This window comes from Salminus brasiliensis, chromosome 1 (genome assembly GCF_030463535.1).
Source record: "Salminus brasiliensis chromosome 1, fSalBra1.hap2, whole genome shotgun sequence".
NCBI lineage: Eukaryota > Metazoa > Chordata > Actinopteri > Characiformes > Bryconidae > Salminus > Salminus brasiliensis.
In genome coordinates, this window is record NC_132878.1 from 97283868 (window position 1) to 97302503 (window position 18636).

Consider the following 18636-nt stretch of genomic DNA (forward strand, 5'->3'; position numbering starts at 1 on the left):
ATGGGGATGGATGCCCACTAAGGTCCCATCAGGGTCAGGGATGGGACCAGGAGGGGTCCAACATGGGCCCTATCTGAGTGTAGGGCCTTGATGGGACCCATGTGAGATTAAGGTGGGCCACACAACAATAGGTCCCATTTGGGAAGTCCAGTAACAGCACATGTGGGAACCCACTCAGAGCCCACCATGACCATGTTCCACCCATGTGACCCCCCCCCCCTCTCTTTTCTCCTTCCCTCTCAATCAATTCAAAAGATTCAAAAGAACCGAGTCACTCATAAGTGAATCGCTCTGAAAGCACAGGAAGTGATGCACTCGGTACAGAGGGCTTCTGACCACTAAGTTAGTTTTCCTGGAGGTGTTTAATTGGCTCAGCTCGGCTCAGTTCGTTTGATGAGGGTTAATGAATGTGTGGGTCAGTTGGAGAGTGGCCGGACCGCCCTCGGTCCACAGAACTCTGAAGTTCGGTTCCAAATCAAACATAAACACAATCAGGGCTGACCTCCAGACTGCAGCTCGAGAGCACTGGAGGTAGGTCCGAGCTCTCAGGGGTCTATAAATCAGAGGGAGGTTGCTGAGGACTGTCAGGTAGAGAGCTAGAACCCATTCATCTAGTCCCACAGTTCTAACAAAGCCTGGAATCAGTCAGTATTTACCTTTAACAGACCAGCCCTCAGAGCTCAGTTAGGAGGGGGTACAGCACGAGTTACTCATGAAGAGCTAATCTAACATTATTACAGTCGTTTAGAATGAACATGTATTTTAATGAGGATTAAAGCAGTGTAGAAAAGTGCCTAGTGAAACAGGTAAGGTCTGTACGGGATCTATAAGAGCCTAAAGTGAAGGATGTAATGTTTGTACCTAAACTAAAGCATGTAAGTCCTGCAAAGTAAAGGTATATGAGGACCTAAAGAAAAGGATGTAAGATCTATAAGGACCTAAAGTAAAATATGAAAGGTTTATCAGGACATAAAGTTAAATATGTAATATCTATAAGGACCTAAAGTAAAGGATGTAATATCTATAAGGATGTAAAGTAAAATATGTAATATCTATAAGGACCTAAAGTAAAGGATGTAATATCTATAAGGATGTAAAGTAAAATATGTAATATCTATAAGGACCTAAAGTAAAATAAGAAAGTTCTATAAGGACCTAAAGTAAAGGATGTAATATCTATAAGGACCTAAATTAAAGGATGTAATATCTATAAGGACCTAAAGTAAAATATGAAAGGTCTATAAGGACCTAAAGTAAAGGATGTAATATCTGTAAGGACCTAAAGTCAAGTATGTAAGATCTATAGAGACATAAAGTAAATTATGTAATGTCTATAAGGACCTAAAGTCAAGTATGTAAGATCTATAGAGACATAAAGTAAATTATGTAATGTCTATAAGGACCTAAAGTGAAGCATGTAATATCCTTGTATATGTTACACAAGGTCTATAAGGGCTATAAGAGCCTAAAGTGAAGGATGTAATATCTATAAGGATGTAAAGTAAAGGATGTAATATCTATATGGACCTAAAGTAAAATATAAAAGTTCTATAAGGACCTAAAGTAAAGGATGTAATATCTATAAGGACCTAAAGTAAAGGATGTAATATCTATAAGGACCTAAAGTAAAATATGAAAGGTCTATAAGGACCTAAAGTAAAGGATGTAATATCCATAAGGACCTAAAGTAAAGGATGTAATATCTATAAGGACCTAAAGTAAAATATGAAAGGTCTATAAGGACCTAAAGTAAAGGATGTAATATCTATAAGGACCTAAAGTCAAGTATGTAAGATCTATAGAGACATAAAGTAAATTATGTAATATCTATAAGGACCTAAAGTGAAGCATGTAATATCCTTGTATATGTTACACAAGGTCTATAAGGCCTTAAAGTAAAGGATTTAGGGTCTGTAAGGACCCAAAGTAAAGGATTTAAGGTCTGTAAGAGCCTAAAGTAAAGATTTCAAGATCTATAAGGACCTAAAATAAAGGATGTAACATATACAAGGATGTAAAGTAAATTATGTAATATTTATAAGGATGTAAAGTAAATGATGTAATATTTATAAGGACCTAAAGTAATGGATTTAATATCTATAAGGACCTAAAGTAAAGGATGTAATATCTATAAGGACCTAAAGTAAAATATGAAAGGTCTATAAGGACCTAAAGTAAAGGATGTAATATCTATAAGGATGTAAAGTAAAAGATGTAATATCTATAAGGACCTAAAGTAAGGGATTTAATATCTATAAGGACCTAAAGTAAAATATGAAAGGTCTATAAGGACCTAAAATAAAGGATGTAACATATACAAGGATGTAAAATAAATGATGTAATATTTATAAGGACCTAAAGTAAGGGATTTAATATCTATAAGGACCTAAAGTAAAGGATGTAATATCTATAAGGACCTAAAGTAAAGGATGTAATATCTATAAGGACCTAAAGTAAAATATGAAAGTTCTATAAGGACCTAAAGTAAGGGATTTAATATCTATAAGGACCTAAAGTAAAATATGAAAAGTCTATAAGGACCTAAAGTAAAGGATGTAATATCTATAAGGACCTAAAGTAAAGGATGTAATATCTATAAGGACCTAAAGTAAAATATGAAAGTTCTATAAGGACCTAAAGTAAGGGATTTAATATCTATAAGGACCTAAAGTAAAATATGAAAGGTCTATAAGGACCTAAAGTAAAGGATGTAATATCTAAAAGGACCTAAAGTCAAGTATGTAAGATCTATAGAGACATAAAGTAAATTATGTAATATCTATAAGGACCTAAAGTAAAATATGAAAGGTCTATAAGGACCTAAAGTAAAGGATTTGGGGTCTGCAAGGACCTAAAGTAAAGGATGTAAGGTCTATAAGGACTACAGTAAAGGATGTAAGGTCTATAAAGACATAAAGAAAAGGATGTAAGGTCTGTAAGAGCCTAATGTAAAGATTTCAAGATCTATAAGGACCTAAAATAAAGGATGTAACATATACAAGGATGTAAAGTAAATGATGTAATATTTATAAGGACCAAAAGTAAAGAATGTAAGATCTATAAGGTCTATAAATACATGGGGTTCAACAGTGACTATATGGCAGCAACCTAGTAACCACCTCAGATACCATAGCAAATATCTTGGATACAATAGCAACTGCATAGCAACACATTTCTGTGTGAAATATCAGAAACTGAAAATCGCTAACTTGAGATAAAAGAGTGTGACGCTGTGTAAAACTGTTAAAGTTTCAACACACACCATTAACTCCCAGTTTAATCATGCATGTGTAAGTCCTTTTGCGTAAGTGCTTCTTGAATGAGTCACAATACAGAGCAGCCAGAACGAAACACATTTACATACATGCGGTATGGACAAAAGTATTGGGACACCTGCTCATTCACTGTTTCTTCTGAAATCAAGGCTAATAAAAAGAGCTGATCCTGCTTCTGTTGGAGTAACTGTCTCTACTGTCCAGAGAAGAAGACTTTCTACTAGATTTTGGAGGAGGAACATTCAGTAACAAGAGCGTTAACGAGGTCAGGATGTTGAATGATGATGATCACCACCCTACCTCATCATCCCCAACTCATCCCAAAAGTACTGGATGGAGCTCCTCCACCATCATTCCAGAGAACACAGTTCTTCCACTGCTCCACAGCTCCTCAATGCTGGGGGGCTTTAGACCCCTCTAGCCCACGCTTGACATTATTAGGCAGCATGGAGCCAATCTGCTCCTGCAGGGAGTCCTATTGTATTGGCAGTACTTCTTCTCTACAGGGACTAGACAAGCTGTGTGTGTGCATTTGCACATCTGTATCAGCAGCAATGGGTGCAGCTTAAAGTAGCTGAATGCATTCAATAGAAGGGGTGTCCACAAACTTTTGGACGTATAGTGTGTATATATGGATTGTGTGTGTTGTGTCACAGGGAGTGTATGAAGGCTTTATGTAAAGCTCCTGCTGGAGTGTGTTTGCACGCCCACTCCCAAATCCTGCCGTGGATCCGTAACCGGGTGGGGGGGGGGGGGGGGGTGATGGAGGTGGTCTTAATGTTTAGGCTGATTGGTTTGTGCATACTTTTGTTTTTTTCACAGAATGTCAGCAGGCCCGCTCGCACCTGACCCGTCGTTCCAGCCGTGGGAGCCTCAGCCCCTGCTGGACGCTCTGGTGAGGGCCCTGTGGCGGGCTCTCTGTCCAGGCTGTAGGTGGCCTCACAGCTCTGATTTAGGCTCCATTTCCACTCAGCTGTCTCAGCTCGGCGAGGCCGCCACCTGGGTCCTTTACACCTGCCACTTCGACCCGGTTGCCACCCACCTGCCCGACAGCCGACCATGCGGTGGGAACAGGTGGGAATCGCATCACTGCTGCTCAGATATGCTCAAAAAGACACAGGTTTCCAGGGGGTGTCCTCATTTCTTCACAGCGGTGGAACCAGTAGAACCACCCGTTTATAAACCCGACACCATGGGTCCGGTTTCATGTGTCCGCATCCTGGAACAATAGGAACGCACAAGGCCTCGAGCTGACAGCTGAACAACAGGAAGGTTTAGAGGGCAAACGAGGCTGAAGCCAAAGCCCCATGCCCCAGCACAGCACATGCGACACCCTCTTGTGGTTAAAGGCAGTACTGCAGTCTGAGGCCTAGCTGCTTTCATTTGGGGCCCCCCATACCACCACCTCTTTAAAGCGCCCGGGCCGTTATCCAACACCCATTTTACCCTCACATCTCCCTTTTATCTGTGTCAAATCATTTCATTTTATTATTCAATGTTATTTTTAAAATATACATTTTTTATTATGATATCTTGGTGCTCTTGGGGGCCCCCTGGTGGCATTGCGGCCCTAAGCGGCCGCGTAGTTCGAGGATGCCTTGGGCCGGCTCTGCATGCATGTCTATTTTTTCTCAAAATAATTTAGAAAGTATCAATTTAATAAAAATTTGCATTTATTTTGAGTACATTTCAAACGTTAGCTAGCGTCTCTGTTTTGGGTCTTCGCCACTGGGCTGCCTCCCCTCAGTGGTCAGCGCAGTCCAATCATGCAGCGTTCAGGTGCATATTGCAAGAGCCGGCCTAAAAGCATGGGATATATTTTATTAGATTTTTTAAATGTTTTTTTTCAATTTCATAAATGATGAGTTTTTAATAAATATTTAGCATTTAGACGTAAAATATTCAACATTTTCGGTAAAAAACGAACACAATTGAAGAAACGTCATCTTCAGTAGTTTGTCTTTTTTTTTACAATAATTAATAATAATATTAATATTAATAAATATAAAAAAAAATTTATTTCAAAATGTAAATTTAATAAGAATATACATTTCTTTTAGTACATTTCAAACGGCCTAAAAGTGTGGGATATATTTTATTTGAGAAATATTTAAATGTTAAATTTGGACTTTGAAGTTAGTATTTCATATTTAGGAGTAAAATATTCAACATTTTCCATTTTAAAACATTTTTAAAATGTATCTAATTTACGTAATCGGAGGAGACACGTCACCGTCAGTTTGCCGTATGTTTTTTTAATTTTTTTTTTTTTTACATATGATATTAAAATAATTGAGAAAATTGCAATTTAATATCAGTTTGATTAAGTATAAAAATATTTAGTGTAAAATTGTAAACATTAGCATCTCAGCTTTGGGTCGTCAGTGCTGGGCTGCCTCAGTCCAGTCATGCAGCGTTCAACAGGAGACCCGCCCACTAAAACCATGGTGATTATTAGAGATCTCTGACCAAGAACATCAAAGTCGTCCACAAATAAATAATGTTAAATATTAAATTAAATTAAATTAAATTAAATAATTATTATCAGACAGTTTTACCTTCTTTAATCCTGGTTTTTGTGATTATGCTGCGTTCAAGAGCTCATCAGAAGGTTGTGTGTCCCGGATGGTTAACTAGTAAAAACAACTTCACTAAATTAATGAATGTTTATTAATTTAGTTGAATATTTAGTCGAGTTTTCGGACTTCTCTAATGTCGTTGCTTTAGGATGTCCCACAGATATGCATGGTTTTAATGGGCAGATCCAGAGTTTCCCACTGTTAAGCACCTCTGAACTGGTCGTTCGGCTGCAGTTTCTAAGCTACGCAATATTTTTCACGTTACGGCACCACTCGAACCTGCATCAGCGCAACAGCGCTACTGGTGGTCAACGCAAACATGTGCAGCAAAGTTTACAAGTTCACTCGACACAAATTCGTACGCGACACTGATTCTCTGAAGTCACACAAAATTGCAGTTTTCGCAGCAAATTTCGTTAAAATTAACGGAAATTACTTGCGAAAATTCGCCCACAGAGGCCTAGTGTGACCGTGGCTTTAGCTAGCTAGGTGGCCAACCTCCATCCTAGCTGTGAGACCTCGGCTGGAGATCGCCTTATTGACAATATAATTGTAACCATTGTTATTATATTTGTTAGGACCACTGTAGCACCACTGACCACTGACTGTAGCGCCCTCTTGTGGTTACAGGCAGAACTACAACCTGAGTCTGAGCTGCTTCAACTCTTGGGCAGACCTGGAAAAAGAGCAGGAGAGGGAGAGGGAGAGAAACAGCTGGACCAGCGGCCCTCGCTCGTCCAGACTCGCGCAGTACAGAGCCAGAGGAGGCGCGAGAGGTCCATACCTCCAGAACTTTCCCAGCAGCTGGAGATGAGGAGCGTCAGTGGCTAAAGTACCTGCAAATGTACCTGCGTTTCTTATTTAGGGTAAAATTACTGAGCCACCTTTTAATACTTCATTTCACAGCAGTTTTTTTTTGTATTTTATTTAGAAATATTTCAACATTACATTTGGTTCTCGTAATAAAATAAACAGTTTTATTTGTGAAACACTCTTTATATGGAAACTCAATTCCACCGGGTAGAGGAGAAGAATCTCCTTCAGCAGTTTGTCGTGTAGGTTTTTTTAAGTGATCTCAAAATACCAGAGAAAACATTTTATGTAAATTTCAATTCAATTTCAAGAAACAAAAATAGTTCATCATTAAAATTATTTTACACTAAATTTATTTAGTTATTCATTTATTTAATAGTAATGATAAACTAAAAGTCATTAAAAAATATTAACTTTAAAAATAGTGGGAATCATTACTTACATAAATTTCTATTAAATCAAGTGATTATTTAAAATTAAGTGATTATTTTAAACTATTAAGGCAATAGTTTGAAAGCAAATTAGAGACCAAGTCAGAATGTTAAATAAAATAAATTATTCTGAAATCAAATAAAAAAATGAATTGAGAAGTAAAATATGAAAAGTATTTTAATTATATTTTAAAATGTAAATTGAGATACCAAGTTAAAATATTTTTTTTTTAGATATTAATTAAAAAAAGGGGTACTAAATACAAATTTGAAGAAAAATATCTGAAATCTGAAAGTAATAAGTAAAATAAAAATTAAGGGAAATATTCAAGTATTTAAATAATTAACATTTCAAATCATTTAAAAATTGTGTTAATGTTAATACTTATAATTGTTTTATATACACTCTAATGTTGAAGTCATTATTTTGAGATATTAAGCCGTTAAACTTGCTGACATACTGCTGCTGCCCAAAACACTGCAGGTGTTCTTCCTCCTCCTGGACCTGAACGGCGTCCGTTTACCTGCGCTTCATTATTACCACTGCATTTCATTCAGCTTCTGATTGTCAAATGTGTGCCGTAAATGATTGAAGGTTAAATTGACTAAATTAAAGAATAATCATCATATTACCAAAATCATAAGTATGCAGAGAGATCAGTTCTGGACTGGGTCTAGACATTTATTGATTATTAATAAAGGAAGATTTAAACTGGAGTTTTATGGAAAAACATTTTATTGATTCTTTTTGCCGTGAACAAACTTATTAAACTGAATACATACAATGTCTGTCTGCAGGAGAGTGTGTGTGTTTCTTGTTTACATGAATTGCTGTATAGTCAGAGTCCCTTTACTGACCCCCCCCACCCCCACCCCCAGGGGCTCAGGGGCAGTCCTCTACACCAACCACGTACTGAACGTACAAATAAACGCTGGGAATGAGAAAACCACAGTGGGAAAAACCAGGGGGGAGGGGAAAACAAGGGGGGAGGGGCTAATCCCAGTACGGCCGCCGCCTTCTCTACTTGTAGAACTCGTGCTCCTGCTCGTCCTTCTTGATGACCGTTTTGTAGGCCTTCTCGAAGTCCTTGGCCAGAACGATGTAGCGGTTCTCCCGCACAGCCAGCATTCCAGCCTGGAGACACAGCACGGAGACGGAGACCATGGTTACCATAGAAACATACCAAGAACTCTTAACTTAAGGTCAAGTTAGAGCCCAGCTTTAGCCAGACTAGGAAAGCACCCTACTGATGAGGTGTTTAGTCGGTGGGAGGAGCTTAGGGGTGGATTTTGTAGGGGGCGGGGCTTTTTGAAAAGCTTTCTAGCAGTAATGTTAGCCTGCTGCATTATAAAATAAATTAAATAAAGAGGAATTAAACTTAATAAATTAATAATTGTTGCAATTTATTAAATACAGATTTTTTAAATATTTATTTCTATTTTGTTTATTTGTTTATTTTAAAGGCACTGTGCTTACTGACGCTTTTCAAGTCTGTCCCACCCTCAAGATGTGTCTTCGGAAGGGGAGTTTCCCTTATAATAGATTAATTCAAACATTTAATAATTATATTACAATTGTCTGAGGAAATCTGTGCATCTATAAATCTCACAAATTTAGCCCAATTCAATTATTTATCATTAAAAAATGTGTTATGTTGGCAAAAAGGTTTTAAAATATTAATTATTCAAATTAAAAGTTCAGTAACTGATTATAACTTATCTTTACATTTGGAGGAGGATGCAGCTGAATCACCACCTTCAGACTGATGCCTCACAAATGCACTTCTACACTCACATGAGCTCATCTTCTACATTTAACTCCAACAGAAGCAGCAGGATCAACCCTTAATACCATTAATTTCAGAAGAAACAGTGAACAAGCAAGTGTCCCAATACTTTTGTCCACATAGTTTACTTACTTTTAACACTCAAAAATGCCTTTTTGGCACTTTTAAAGCTCCATTTTGTACAAGGTTACACCTGCACACGCAGGTAGATTTTGCTAGGAGGGGTGTGAAGGTGGTCAGATTTAAGACCCTCCGGAAAAGATCTGGATATCGATGTGTCTTAAATCAGGGCAGGGTGTCAGGCTGTGGTCTGGCGGGCACCAGCTCAGTGAGAAGGACCTGCTGACAGTTTAACAACTCACCTCCTGGCAAATGGAGTTGATATCCGCTCCAGAGATCTTGTCCGGCCTGGCAACGTCTGCACGCTGGTTAAGGCCAAAGCAGACACAGACACACACACACACACACACACACACACACACACACTCATATCCAACACACTACCTGAACTATCGCCTTCCATGAACTCAGTAAAACCATCAGGTCTAGTAAAAGCAGTAAAGTAGGCAGCGGTAAGGATACAGTCCTCCAGGTCCACCTCCTCAGACAGGTTCATCTTGCTGGTGATGGTGGAGAAGATGAGCCGCTTCTGTCTCCGGTCCGGCAGGGGGAACTCAATCTTTCGGTCCAGTCGACCGGGGCGCAGCAGGGCAGGATCCAGAGTGTCCGCCCTGTTAGTGGCCATGATGACCTGCAGAGAAGAGAGAAAGGTTTCTAGTCCCTGTAGAGAAGACGTACTGCCAATAGAATAGGACTGTCTGGATCATGAAGCTATTGGCACCATGCTGCCTAATGCCAGGCGTGGGCTAGAGGGGTATAAAGCCCCCTGCTCTCTGGAATGATGGATGGTGCTGCTGCCAATACTTCTGGGATGAGTTGGGGCTGATGAGGTGGGGTGGTGATCATAATCATCATCATCATTCAACATCCTGACCTCACCAACGCTCATGTTGCTGAATGCAATCAATCAAATCCTCACAGCAATGCTCCTCCTTCAAAATCTAGTAGAAAGTCTTCTTCTCTGGACAGTAGAGACAGTTACTCCAACAGAAGCAGCAGGATCAACCCTTAATACCCTTCATTTCAGAAGACACAGTGAACAAGCAGGTGTCCCAATACTTTTGTCCAGATAGTTTACTTACTTTTAACACTTAAAACACTTAATAAATGCCTTTTTTGCACTTCTAAAGTTCCATTTTAAAAACTTCCAGACAAGACTGGACCAAAATAAACTCGGCACTCGCGTCTGAACGAATCTGAAGGTTAATTCATAACACAAGACTTTATTTTTATAGCCTGTACGGCTTCATACTGACCCAAATTACACAGCCGAATTAGCTCCTTTAGCTCTACCTGGGGAGTGAGGACAAACTCAAGGTTGTTGACTGCTCCACTCGGTAAAAGTGTTAATGAGAACACCTGCCGGGCTCTAGGGCGTCAACACAAATTCACACTGCGGCGATGTGGGGCTCACTTCAGCCCCTCCACCCTGTTCATACCACCGGGCCATAACGGGACCATATAGAGATCACGACTCCTCCAACTCCTCTACAGAGAACCTGCAGCCTCTATCCGGCAGCATCCTGCTGCACATCCCGGTCGGTCTGGTCCGCTTAACCCACCTCCGAACCTCCTGCTCAGTCCTGAACTGCAGAGAAGTGGAGCTCGGAGCTGCTTCAGTCGGCGACAGTAACGGAGCACACTGCTTTACTAAGGCCTCGCTCATTATAGGTGCATATATGTCCACTAAAATGTACATATTTCATATTACATATATTAATATACTGTATATCTGGAGAAACGGTGCAGTAGTCAATGCTGATGTGTGAGTATCATGTGTTTACCACTGCCAAGACTGCACAGGTTGCAGATTTCTCAGGAGTCTTTATGGAGAATAATGAAAAATAATATGGAAAATGCAGCTTAAATACGCACAGTTTAAGACATTCGTTAAAATAAATCAAATTCATCAACTAAAAGGCAGACTACACTATTAAAAAGCAAAGTCTGGACGTGTACTGGACGGGTTAAGAAACCAGCTGACAGCAGGCTCAGGCCTGTCACTTAATAAGCTGTGGTAAACGGTGGTTACTGGACATGTGGCACCATCCTTCTGAAGTCCTGGTCGGCCTGTGCTCAGAGGAAGCCCTCGCAGCAGCATCTACCCACCCTAAAGAGAGCAAGGCCAATTGCGCTCTCTCAAGTTCCCGGCTGTCGATGTAAAAGTACTTCAAAGACTAACTAACTAACTAATTAATTCATTAATTAAACAAAATTACAAAAAGTGGGATCTGAAGACATAGTACAACACTGCCATCTAGTGCCATCAAAACACATCAAAACACAGTATGGCAAGGGATTCGAACCAGCGACCCTCTGAGCACAGCGGCAGCTCCTTAATAATCTTTTCTTAGTTACTTCCCCTGATCCTTCGGGGACGTCTGCAGTGAGCTCACACCAATGTTTTCTGGGTCCGTCCATCTGATTGGACAGTGTGATCTGAATATCGGACCAAACCCACCTTTACATTGACATTCTGGTCAAAACCATCCATCTGGTTCAGCAGCTCGAGGAGGATCCTCTGCACCTCTCGGTCAGCTGGAAGAGAGGGAATAAAAAAGTTGAATAAATCTGATTAGATATAGTTGGGAGAACATATCTGGGCTATAATAAATGAATAATAATAATAATAATAATCATAATAATAATAATAATCATATGACCTCCACGCCATTTAGCTCACACTGAATAGTAGTTTATAAAAATCTGATACTGATGTTTTTAGTCTGTTATTAAATACATCATGATAAATATCATAAAAGTCTTTAAACATCATGATCTAGTATGTTTACCATATTGCCCAGCTCTGTTGTCTTGTCAGTATTGATTTCTGATCAGTAGTTTAGATGTAAAGACTAATGATTAATTTAGTGTTGTGTTTACACCCCGACCACTAGATTGCAGTGTTGTCTTGATTAAGGTGGGAAAAAAAAGGACTTCAAAGACAGCTGTCGATGTAAAAGCACTTCAAAGACAAATTATTAATTAATTAAAAACAAAATTGCATAAAATCTAAAAAATAAAAAAAGTAAAGTACTTGTGACAAAGTACAACACTGCCATCTAGTGGCCGGGTTTAAAAACACAGTCTACCAAATCCCCAATATTAAGGCTGCTTCTCAGCCTGAGAAGAGAAGAGAAGCCACAATCAAGCGTCCTCACGTCCCCAAAATCACCAGCAACTCCGAGCAACAGTAGAAGAGAAGCCATAAACAAACCTACTCAGAATTTATACATATGATGGTGTTTTTAATACTATGATGAAAGTTGCCCTTAAATTGAATATGATAAACATTAAAATGATGTAAAGCAGTAATGCAATATATCAATATTCTGAATCGTAACCCCTGTATCATCAGTAATATCAGTAATTAGTCTGGTTTACTCGGCTGTAGCGCAAAACGCTGTGGATAAAAAAAACAACGTACCAAAATGTAGGAGAGCAAATAAGCAGCAGGTTGTTCTAAATCTGGTGAATTTGACCTGTGAAATTACACACATGATATTCTCACCATATCGCCCACCCCCATCTGCTTTATAGACCGGTTTTGTCAAAAATCTGGTTCTGCCAATGAACCCACCCCTTCATAGCTCCCACTAGCACCAGCAATGTTACCAACACTACCAACACGTCTCCTCTCACATATGCACACTCTGAGGAAAGCACCGGGTCTCCAGCTCCACCACACCTGGGCCAGCCAACAATGCCATCTACCCACCTGTAGAGAAATCACGGCCAGTTGTGCTCTCCCAGGCTCCAGCTGCTGATGGCTCAGTGGTATGGCTCACCCACCCACCCCCACCTGGCCACAAATGCCTTTATAAAGGAACACATGTTCAATAAAGGAGACGTGTACCTCCAGTCTGAGCATCGAAACGCTTGGTAGCGATGGCGTCGATCTCGTCGATGAAGATGATGGCTGGGGCGTTCTCTTTGGCCAGCCTGAACACGTCCCGCACCATGCGGGGGCCTTCGCCGAGATACTTCTGAACAAACTCTGAACCCACCACGCGGATGAAGGCAGCTGAGCACCGGAAAACACACAAACACACACAACTGTAAGAACGATCACGACAAATCTTGGTCAAAAGGGTTCTCTGCCTCGTAACAACAGCGGAACCAACGTTAAGAACCCCACAACCGGCCAGAGAACCATTACAGCATCCCCTGGAGTCGCCATGGTTCTATGGAAACCTGCTGCCTTTACTAGACGACTCTGGAGAACCCTTTTTAAAGAGCGTACTCATTCCTAAACCAGCTAGAACCACGTTCCACAGGCTGCGCACACTAAGCAGACAGGCTCTAGATGATGCTGGGCGGTAACTGGTTGGGTGGGTTACCTGTAGTGTGATGAGCCACAGCTTTAGCCAGCATGGTCTTCCCGCAGCCGGGTGGGCCGTACATCAGCACACCTCTGGGTGGGTCAATACCAATCTGAATGAAAGTAAATAAGCAAGCAAGCAGTAAGCAGACGGACGGCTGGTCTACTTCACGGCCACTATATACTAAAATATTTATATATACACATAAAAAATAAATAAATAAATAAATAAATAAATAATAATAATAGTTTATTCACCAGAGGACACTAATCCAACATCATAATATAATAATTAATGCAAGTAATCAACTGGGGAAGTGATGTAGCCTATACTATACTGCTCACAAATTTCACCCGTGGTCTGCATGCACGCACGCACACACACACACACACACACACACACACACACACACACACACACACACACACACCTGTTTATAGAGCTCAAAGTGTGTGAGGGGCAGCTCCACAGCCTCCCGCACTTCCTGCTTCTGAATGTCCATCCCACCGATATCAGCATACATCACATCCGGCTTCTGGTCTGTGAGGACAGAAACAGCAGACAGAGTTACGCTCCAGGTCAACCCAGTATGAATCTGAGGTGTGTGTACAGTTTTACACTGTGACTGTAATGATTGTAGAGATATTTTAATCCAGTATGAATCTGATGAATCTGCAGTGTGTGTGTAGGGTTTTACACTCTGACTGTAATGATTGTAGAGATATTTTAATCCAGTATGAATCTGAGGTGTGTCGAGTTTTACATTCTGACTGTAGAGCTATTTTAATCCAGTATGAATCTGATGAATCTGCATTCTGTAGGGTTTTACACTCTGACTGTAATGATTATAGAGATATTTTAATCCAGTATGAATCTGAGGTGTGTCGAGTTTTACATTCTGACTGTAGAGATATTTTAATCCAGTATGAATCTGATGAATCTGCAGTGTGTAGAGTTTTACACCCTGACTGTAATGATTATAGAGATATTTAATCCAGTATGAATCTGATGAATCTGCAGTGTGTGTGTAGGGTTTTACACTCTGACTAATGACTGTAGAGATATTTTAATCCAGTATGAATTTGCAGTCATTTTAAAAGACATTACATTATTATGTATGGAGGAACCAAATAATCTCCAACAGGACAGAATATATTATTATTATTATTATATAACATTAAATGTTCCACTATTACAAACAAAGGCTCACACACCCACACACACCAGCTGAGCGTTACCTTACCTCGCTACCGTTTTATTAAACTGTTTCTGCTGCATGTGTGCTGCTGTAAAGCCCAAATGAATCCTTAACCCCAGAAGAGGTGCAGACAACAGTAAAGGAACGCATGTGTTTACCTGAGCTGAGCATCATGATGCTGCTGTCCGCCTCTGGGGGCAGTACGTCCACCAGAGCGTTGCTGTGCTTATGCAGAGCCACCGAGGCATTGGGCTTCAGCAGCTCTCGGTCTATGGTGCTCAGGATTCGCACGTAGTAGTTCGAGCCTGAAACGGAGCACAGCCAACACAACACATCACACTGACGTCTGAACATGGAAGAAAGCAACGGTGAGGGCTAGGGTAAGCAGCTAGGTCTCTGTTAGCCCCGTTAGTGTGTCTGTTAATAACATGTACTAGGGACTTTACAATGTCAGGCTTCAGGGCAGTGATTCAGCTGCATCCTAAAACATTTTTTTTTCAACAAACAAATATTTTATACATGTTTATTTTATTAAAAAACAATAATAATAATAATAAATAAATATTTGCATTGTCTTGTATTATCTTGTGTTTTTGCCACCAATACCGAATATCTATATATTCATATTACTGCACAGAGTACGTTGTTTACACTGACCGACCATTGAGACCCACGCTGACCACTCCTGCGAATTTTTAAGGTGTATATCTACCTGTGGTGGAGCCGACGATGGCGGTGTTCTGGTCCACAGCCTCCAGAAACTGGCCGATGACCAGAGGGATGCTCTGTATCCTCTTCACCTCCTCCTGAGCGTGGAGGAACTCCTTCTTCAGGTTCTTCTGCTCATCTTTGATGTACTCCTCCTGCACCTCCAAAAATTCCAGCTCCTGCTGCAGCTTCTACAACACACACACACACACACACACACACACACACACGCCACTGAGTCTGCTACTACTGTAAAGGAGGACAAACTTTCAGCCAATATCCTTCATTTGAGGACATACAGGAGGAGCAGGCGTCCACATACTTTTGGACCTGCAGACACTGTTCACTCTGAAGAGCCCCTGTGAAAGTGCTATGGTGAAGTTTTGAATACAATCACTAACGAACCTTATATCTGCTGTAGAGATCCTCCAGATCCTCCGGCTCAGGGGCCAAGAAAGACAAGCCGGTCTGGGGCCGGGAGCTAAGCACGGCCGGCACGTCTTCCTGTAAAGAGAGACACATGAAGAACATCACCTTCAGGAAGCTCACCTGAAGAACACCTCCTACTACCACACTGTAGACGGACGGACAGACACCTAGACGGACAGATAAACAGCTGTAGAGGGACAGACAGAACCACCCATCCACCCACCGACAGACACAGGGTCAGACATAGCGGGACGGACAGAGGGACTGGCCGGTCGACCGAAAGATGTAGAAGGACAGACTAAACGTTCGATGTCTGTAGAGGGACGGACCGACTGACATCTGTAATGGGACAGACTGTCCAACAGACATCCGTCGAGGGGCGGACAAACCGAACGACCGACATCCGTCGAGAGGCGGTCAAACCGTCCGTCCGACCGACTGACATCCGTCCATAGAGGAACAGACAGACAGACATCCGTCGAGGGGCGGACGAACCGTCCGACCGACATCCGTCGAGGGGCAGACAAACCGAACGACCGACCAACCGACCGACATCCGTCGAGGGGCAGACAAACCGAACGACCGAACGACCGACCGACATCCGTCCATAGAGGAACAGACAGACATCCGTAGAGGGACCGACCGACAGACATCCGTAGAGGGACCGACCGACAGACATCCGTAGAGGGACCGACCGACCGACAGACATCCGTAGAGGGACCGACCGACCGGCCGACAGACATCCGTAGAGGGACCGACCGACCGGCCGACAGACATCCGTAGAGGGACCGACCGACCGGCCGACAGACATCCGTAGAGGGACCGACCGGCCGACAGACATCCGTAGAAGGACCGACCGACCGACAGACATCCGTAGAGGGACCAACCGACCGACCGACCGACAGACATCCGTAGAGGGACCGACCGGCCGACAGACATCCATAGAGGGACCGACCGGCCGACAGACATCCATAGAGGGACCGACCGACCGACAGACATCCGTAGAGCGACCGACCGACAGACAGACATCCATAGAGGGACCGACCGGCCGACAGACATCCATAGAGGGACCGACCGACCGACAGACATCCATAGAGGGACCGACCGGCCGACAGACATCCATAGAGGGACCGACCGACCAACAGACATCCATAGAGGGACCGACCGACCAACAGACATCCATAGAGGGACCGACCGGCCGACAGACATCCGTAGAGCGACCGACCGACCGACAGACATCCATAGAGGGACCGACCGACCAACAGACATCCATAGAGGGACCGACCGACCAACAGACATCCATAGAGGGACCGACCGGCCGACAGACATCCATAGAGGGACCGACCGGCCGACAGACATCCATAGAGGGACCGACCAGCCGACAGGCAGACCTCCTCAATGCTGGGGGGCTTTATACCCCTCTAGCCCACGCCTGGCATTATTAGGCAGCCTGGAGCCAATAGGGTCATGATGTTGTCCTATTCTATTGGCAGTACCTCTCTACAGGGACCAGTGTCCGCATCTGAACGCATTCTTTAGAAGGGGTGTCCATAAACATGTGGATAAACAGGGAGTTTAACGAGCTGATGGTGCAGAGCTGATGGTGCTGAGCTGATGGGGCCGAGCTGATGGTGCAGAGCTGATGGGGCCGAGCTGATGGTATTATTATTGTCCACCATAAAGACCCAAACAGAGCCCAACACTCCTCGGTTCGTGTGCTGAGAGATGCTGAGAGATGCTGAGAGATGCTGAGAGATGCTGGAGGGGTTCCGAAGCTCCTCCGCGGGTCCAGAAGTTGGGTTTGACCCGTTTGTAACTATTATGGGCTGTTTGAGCCGCTACAGCCGCTCATTCTGCACTACACTGGGCTCAGTTAGCCGCTATGCTAACGCCGCTAGCCAGCATTAGCGCTACTGCACCTATCCAAAACAGCTGAGAGCTCAGCTCAGCTCAGCTCAGTAAAAGAGGACCTAGCCGAATAACAGACCCCCTGTCCTCTTTTAGACGCAGGAGAAACGCACAACGCCGGTAAACGCGCTAGCTAATTAGCCTAGCCTAGCCTAGCCTAGCCTAGCCTAGCCTAGCCTAGCCTAGCGCAGCAGCATGACGGAGCATCTGAATGAATCGGCAGCTTTTTGCTCTGGAGACTAAAGCGATTACCCCGCAGCTGCGGGCCGCTTCCTGGAGCCGCTGAGGGGCGTATCTCACACAGAAACACCGCGGACATGTGAAGCAGAGCCACCCGGCCGGAGTGAGCCCCTAAATCAGCGGGCAGTGAGGGCTTTACCTGCACCTTCTCCACTAGCACTCCGCCGTCCTCCATGTTGACACTGCGCTGCTCTGCGCTGCTCTGCGGTGACGGCGCGGTGACGGCGCGGTGACGTCACGGCCGGCGTCCACTCACTCCTATATGGAGGCTCGAGTTACGCTTCCATGCGCGTGAGAGCTGCACTACCTGTCCAAATGTTTGTGGACACCCCTTCTAATGGATGCATTGAGCTACTTTAAGTTCTTTTGCACTTCTGGGATGAGTTGGGGAGTTGGGTTAGGACTGTGTGTGTGTGTGTGTACATGTATTATATATTCCAATATACATTATAGACCCCTGTATTATATATTATAATAAACAGTATAGATTCTTGTATTATATATTACAGTGTATACTATAGACTCATGTATTATATATTGTATTATACAGTATAGACCCAGGTATTATATATTACAGTGTATAGTATAAACCCTTGTGTTATATATGACAATGTATAGTATAGATGCATGTATTATATATTACAATATACATTATAGACCCCTGTAATCAATATTACAGTGTACAGTATAGACCCAGGTATTATATATTACAGTGTATACTATAGACTCATGTATTATATATTACAGTGTATACTATGGACTCATGTATTATATATTACAGTTTATAGTATAGACTCATGTATTATATATTACAGTTTATAGTATA

The 18636-nt window shown here is 42.3% G+C and overlaps 1 protein-coding gene across 1 annotated transcript; it reads right to left on the reverse strand.

Moving 5' to 3' along the window:
• Positions 1-7816: 7816 nt before the first annotated feature.
• On the reverse strand, positions 7817-18023 carry psmc4 (proteasome 26S subunit, ATPase 4). The gene is made up of 11 exons (XM_072692527.1): positions 17950-18023; positions 15639-15737; positions 15238-15424; positions 14684-14830; positions 13758-13867; positions 13346-13439; positions 12862-13029; positions 11467-11543; positions 9468-9636; positions 9248-9303; positions 7817-8233 (listed from the first exon to the last, which is right to left on the reverse strand). The coding sequence occupies exons 1-11, from the start codon at positions 17983-17985 to the stop codon at positions 8120-8122; spliced, it is 1257 nt and encodes a 418-aa protein (XP_072548628.1). The 5' UTR covers positions 17986-18023; the 3' UTR covers positions 7817-8119.
• Between the last annotated feature and the right edge of the window lie 613 nt (positions 18024-18636).

Excerpts from the sequence above, each read along its gene's own strand:
- psmc4 (XM_072692527.1), bottom strand. The coding sequence starts at position 17,985 with ATGGAGGACGGCGGAGTGCTAGTGGAGAAGGTGCAG. Across the intron at positions 15,738-17,949 it reads TGCTAGTGGAGAAGGTGCAG|GAAGACGTGCCGGCCGTGCT; the intron begins GTAAAGCCCTCA and ends CTCTCTTTACAG. Across the intron at positions 13,030-13,345 it reads TGTGGCTCATCACACTACAG|CTGCCTTCATCCGCGTGGTG; the intron begins GTAACCCACCCA and ends TCCGGTGCTCAG.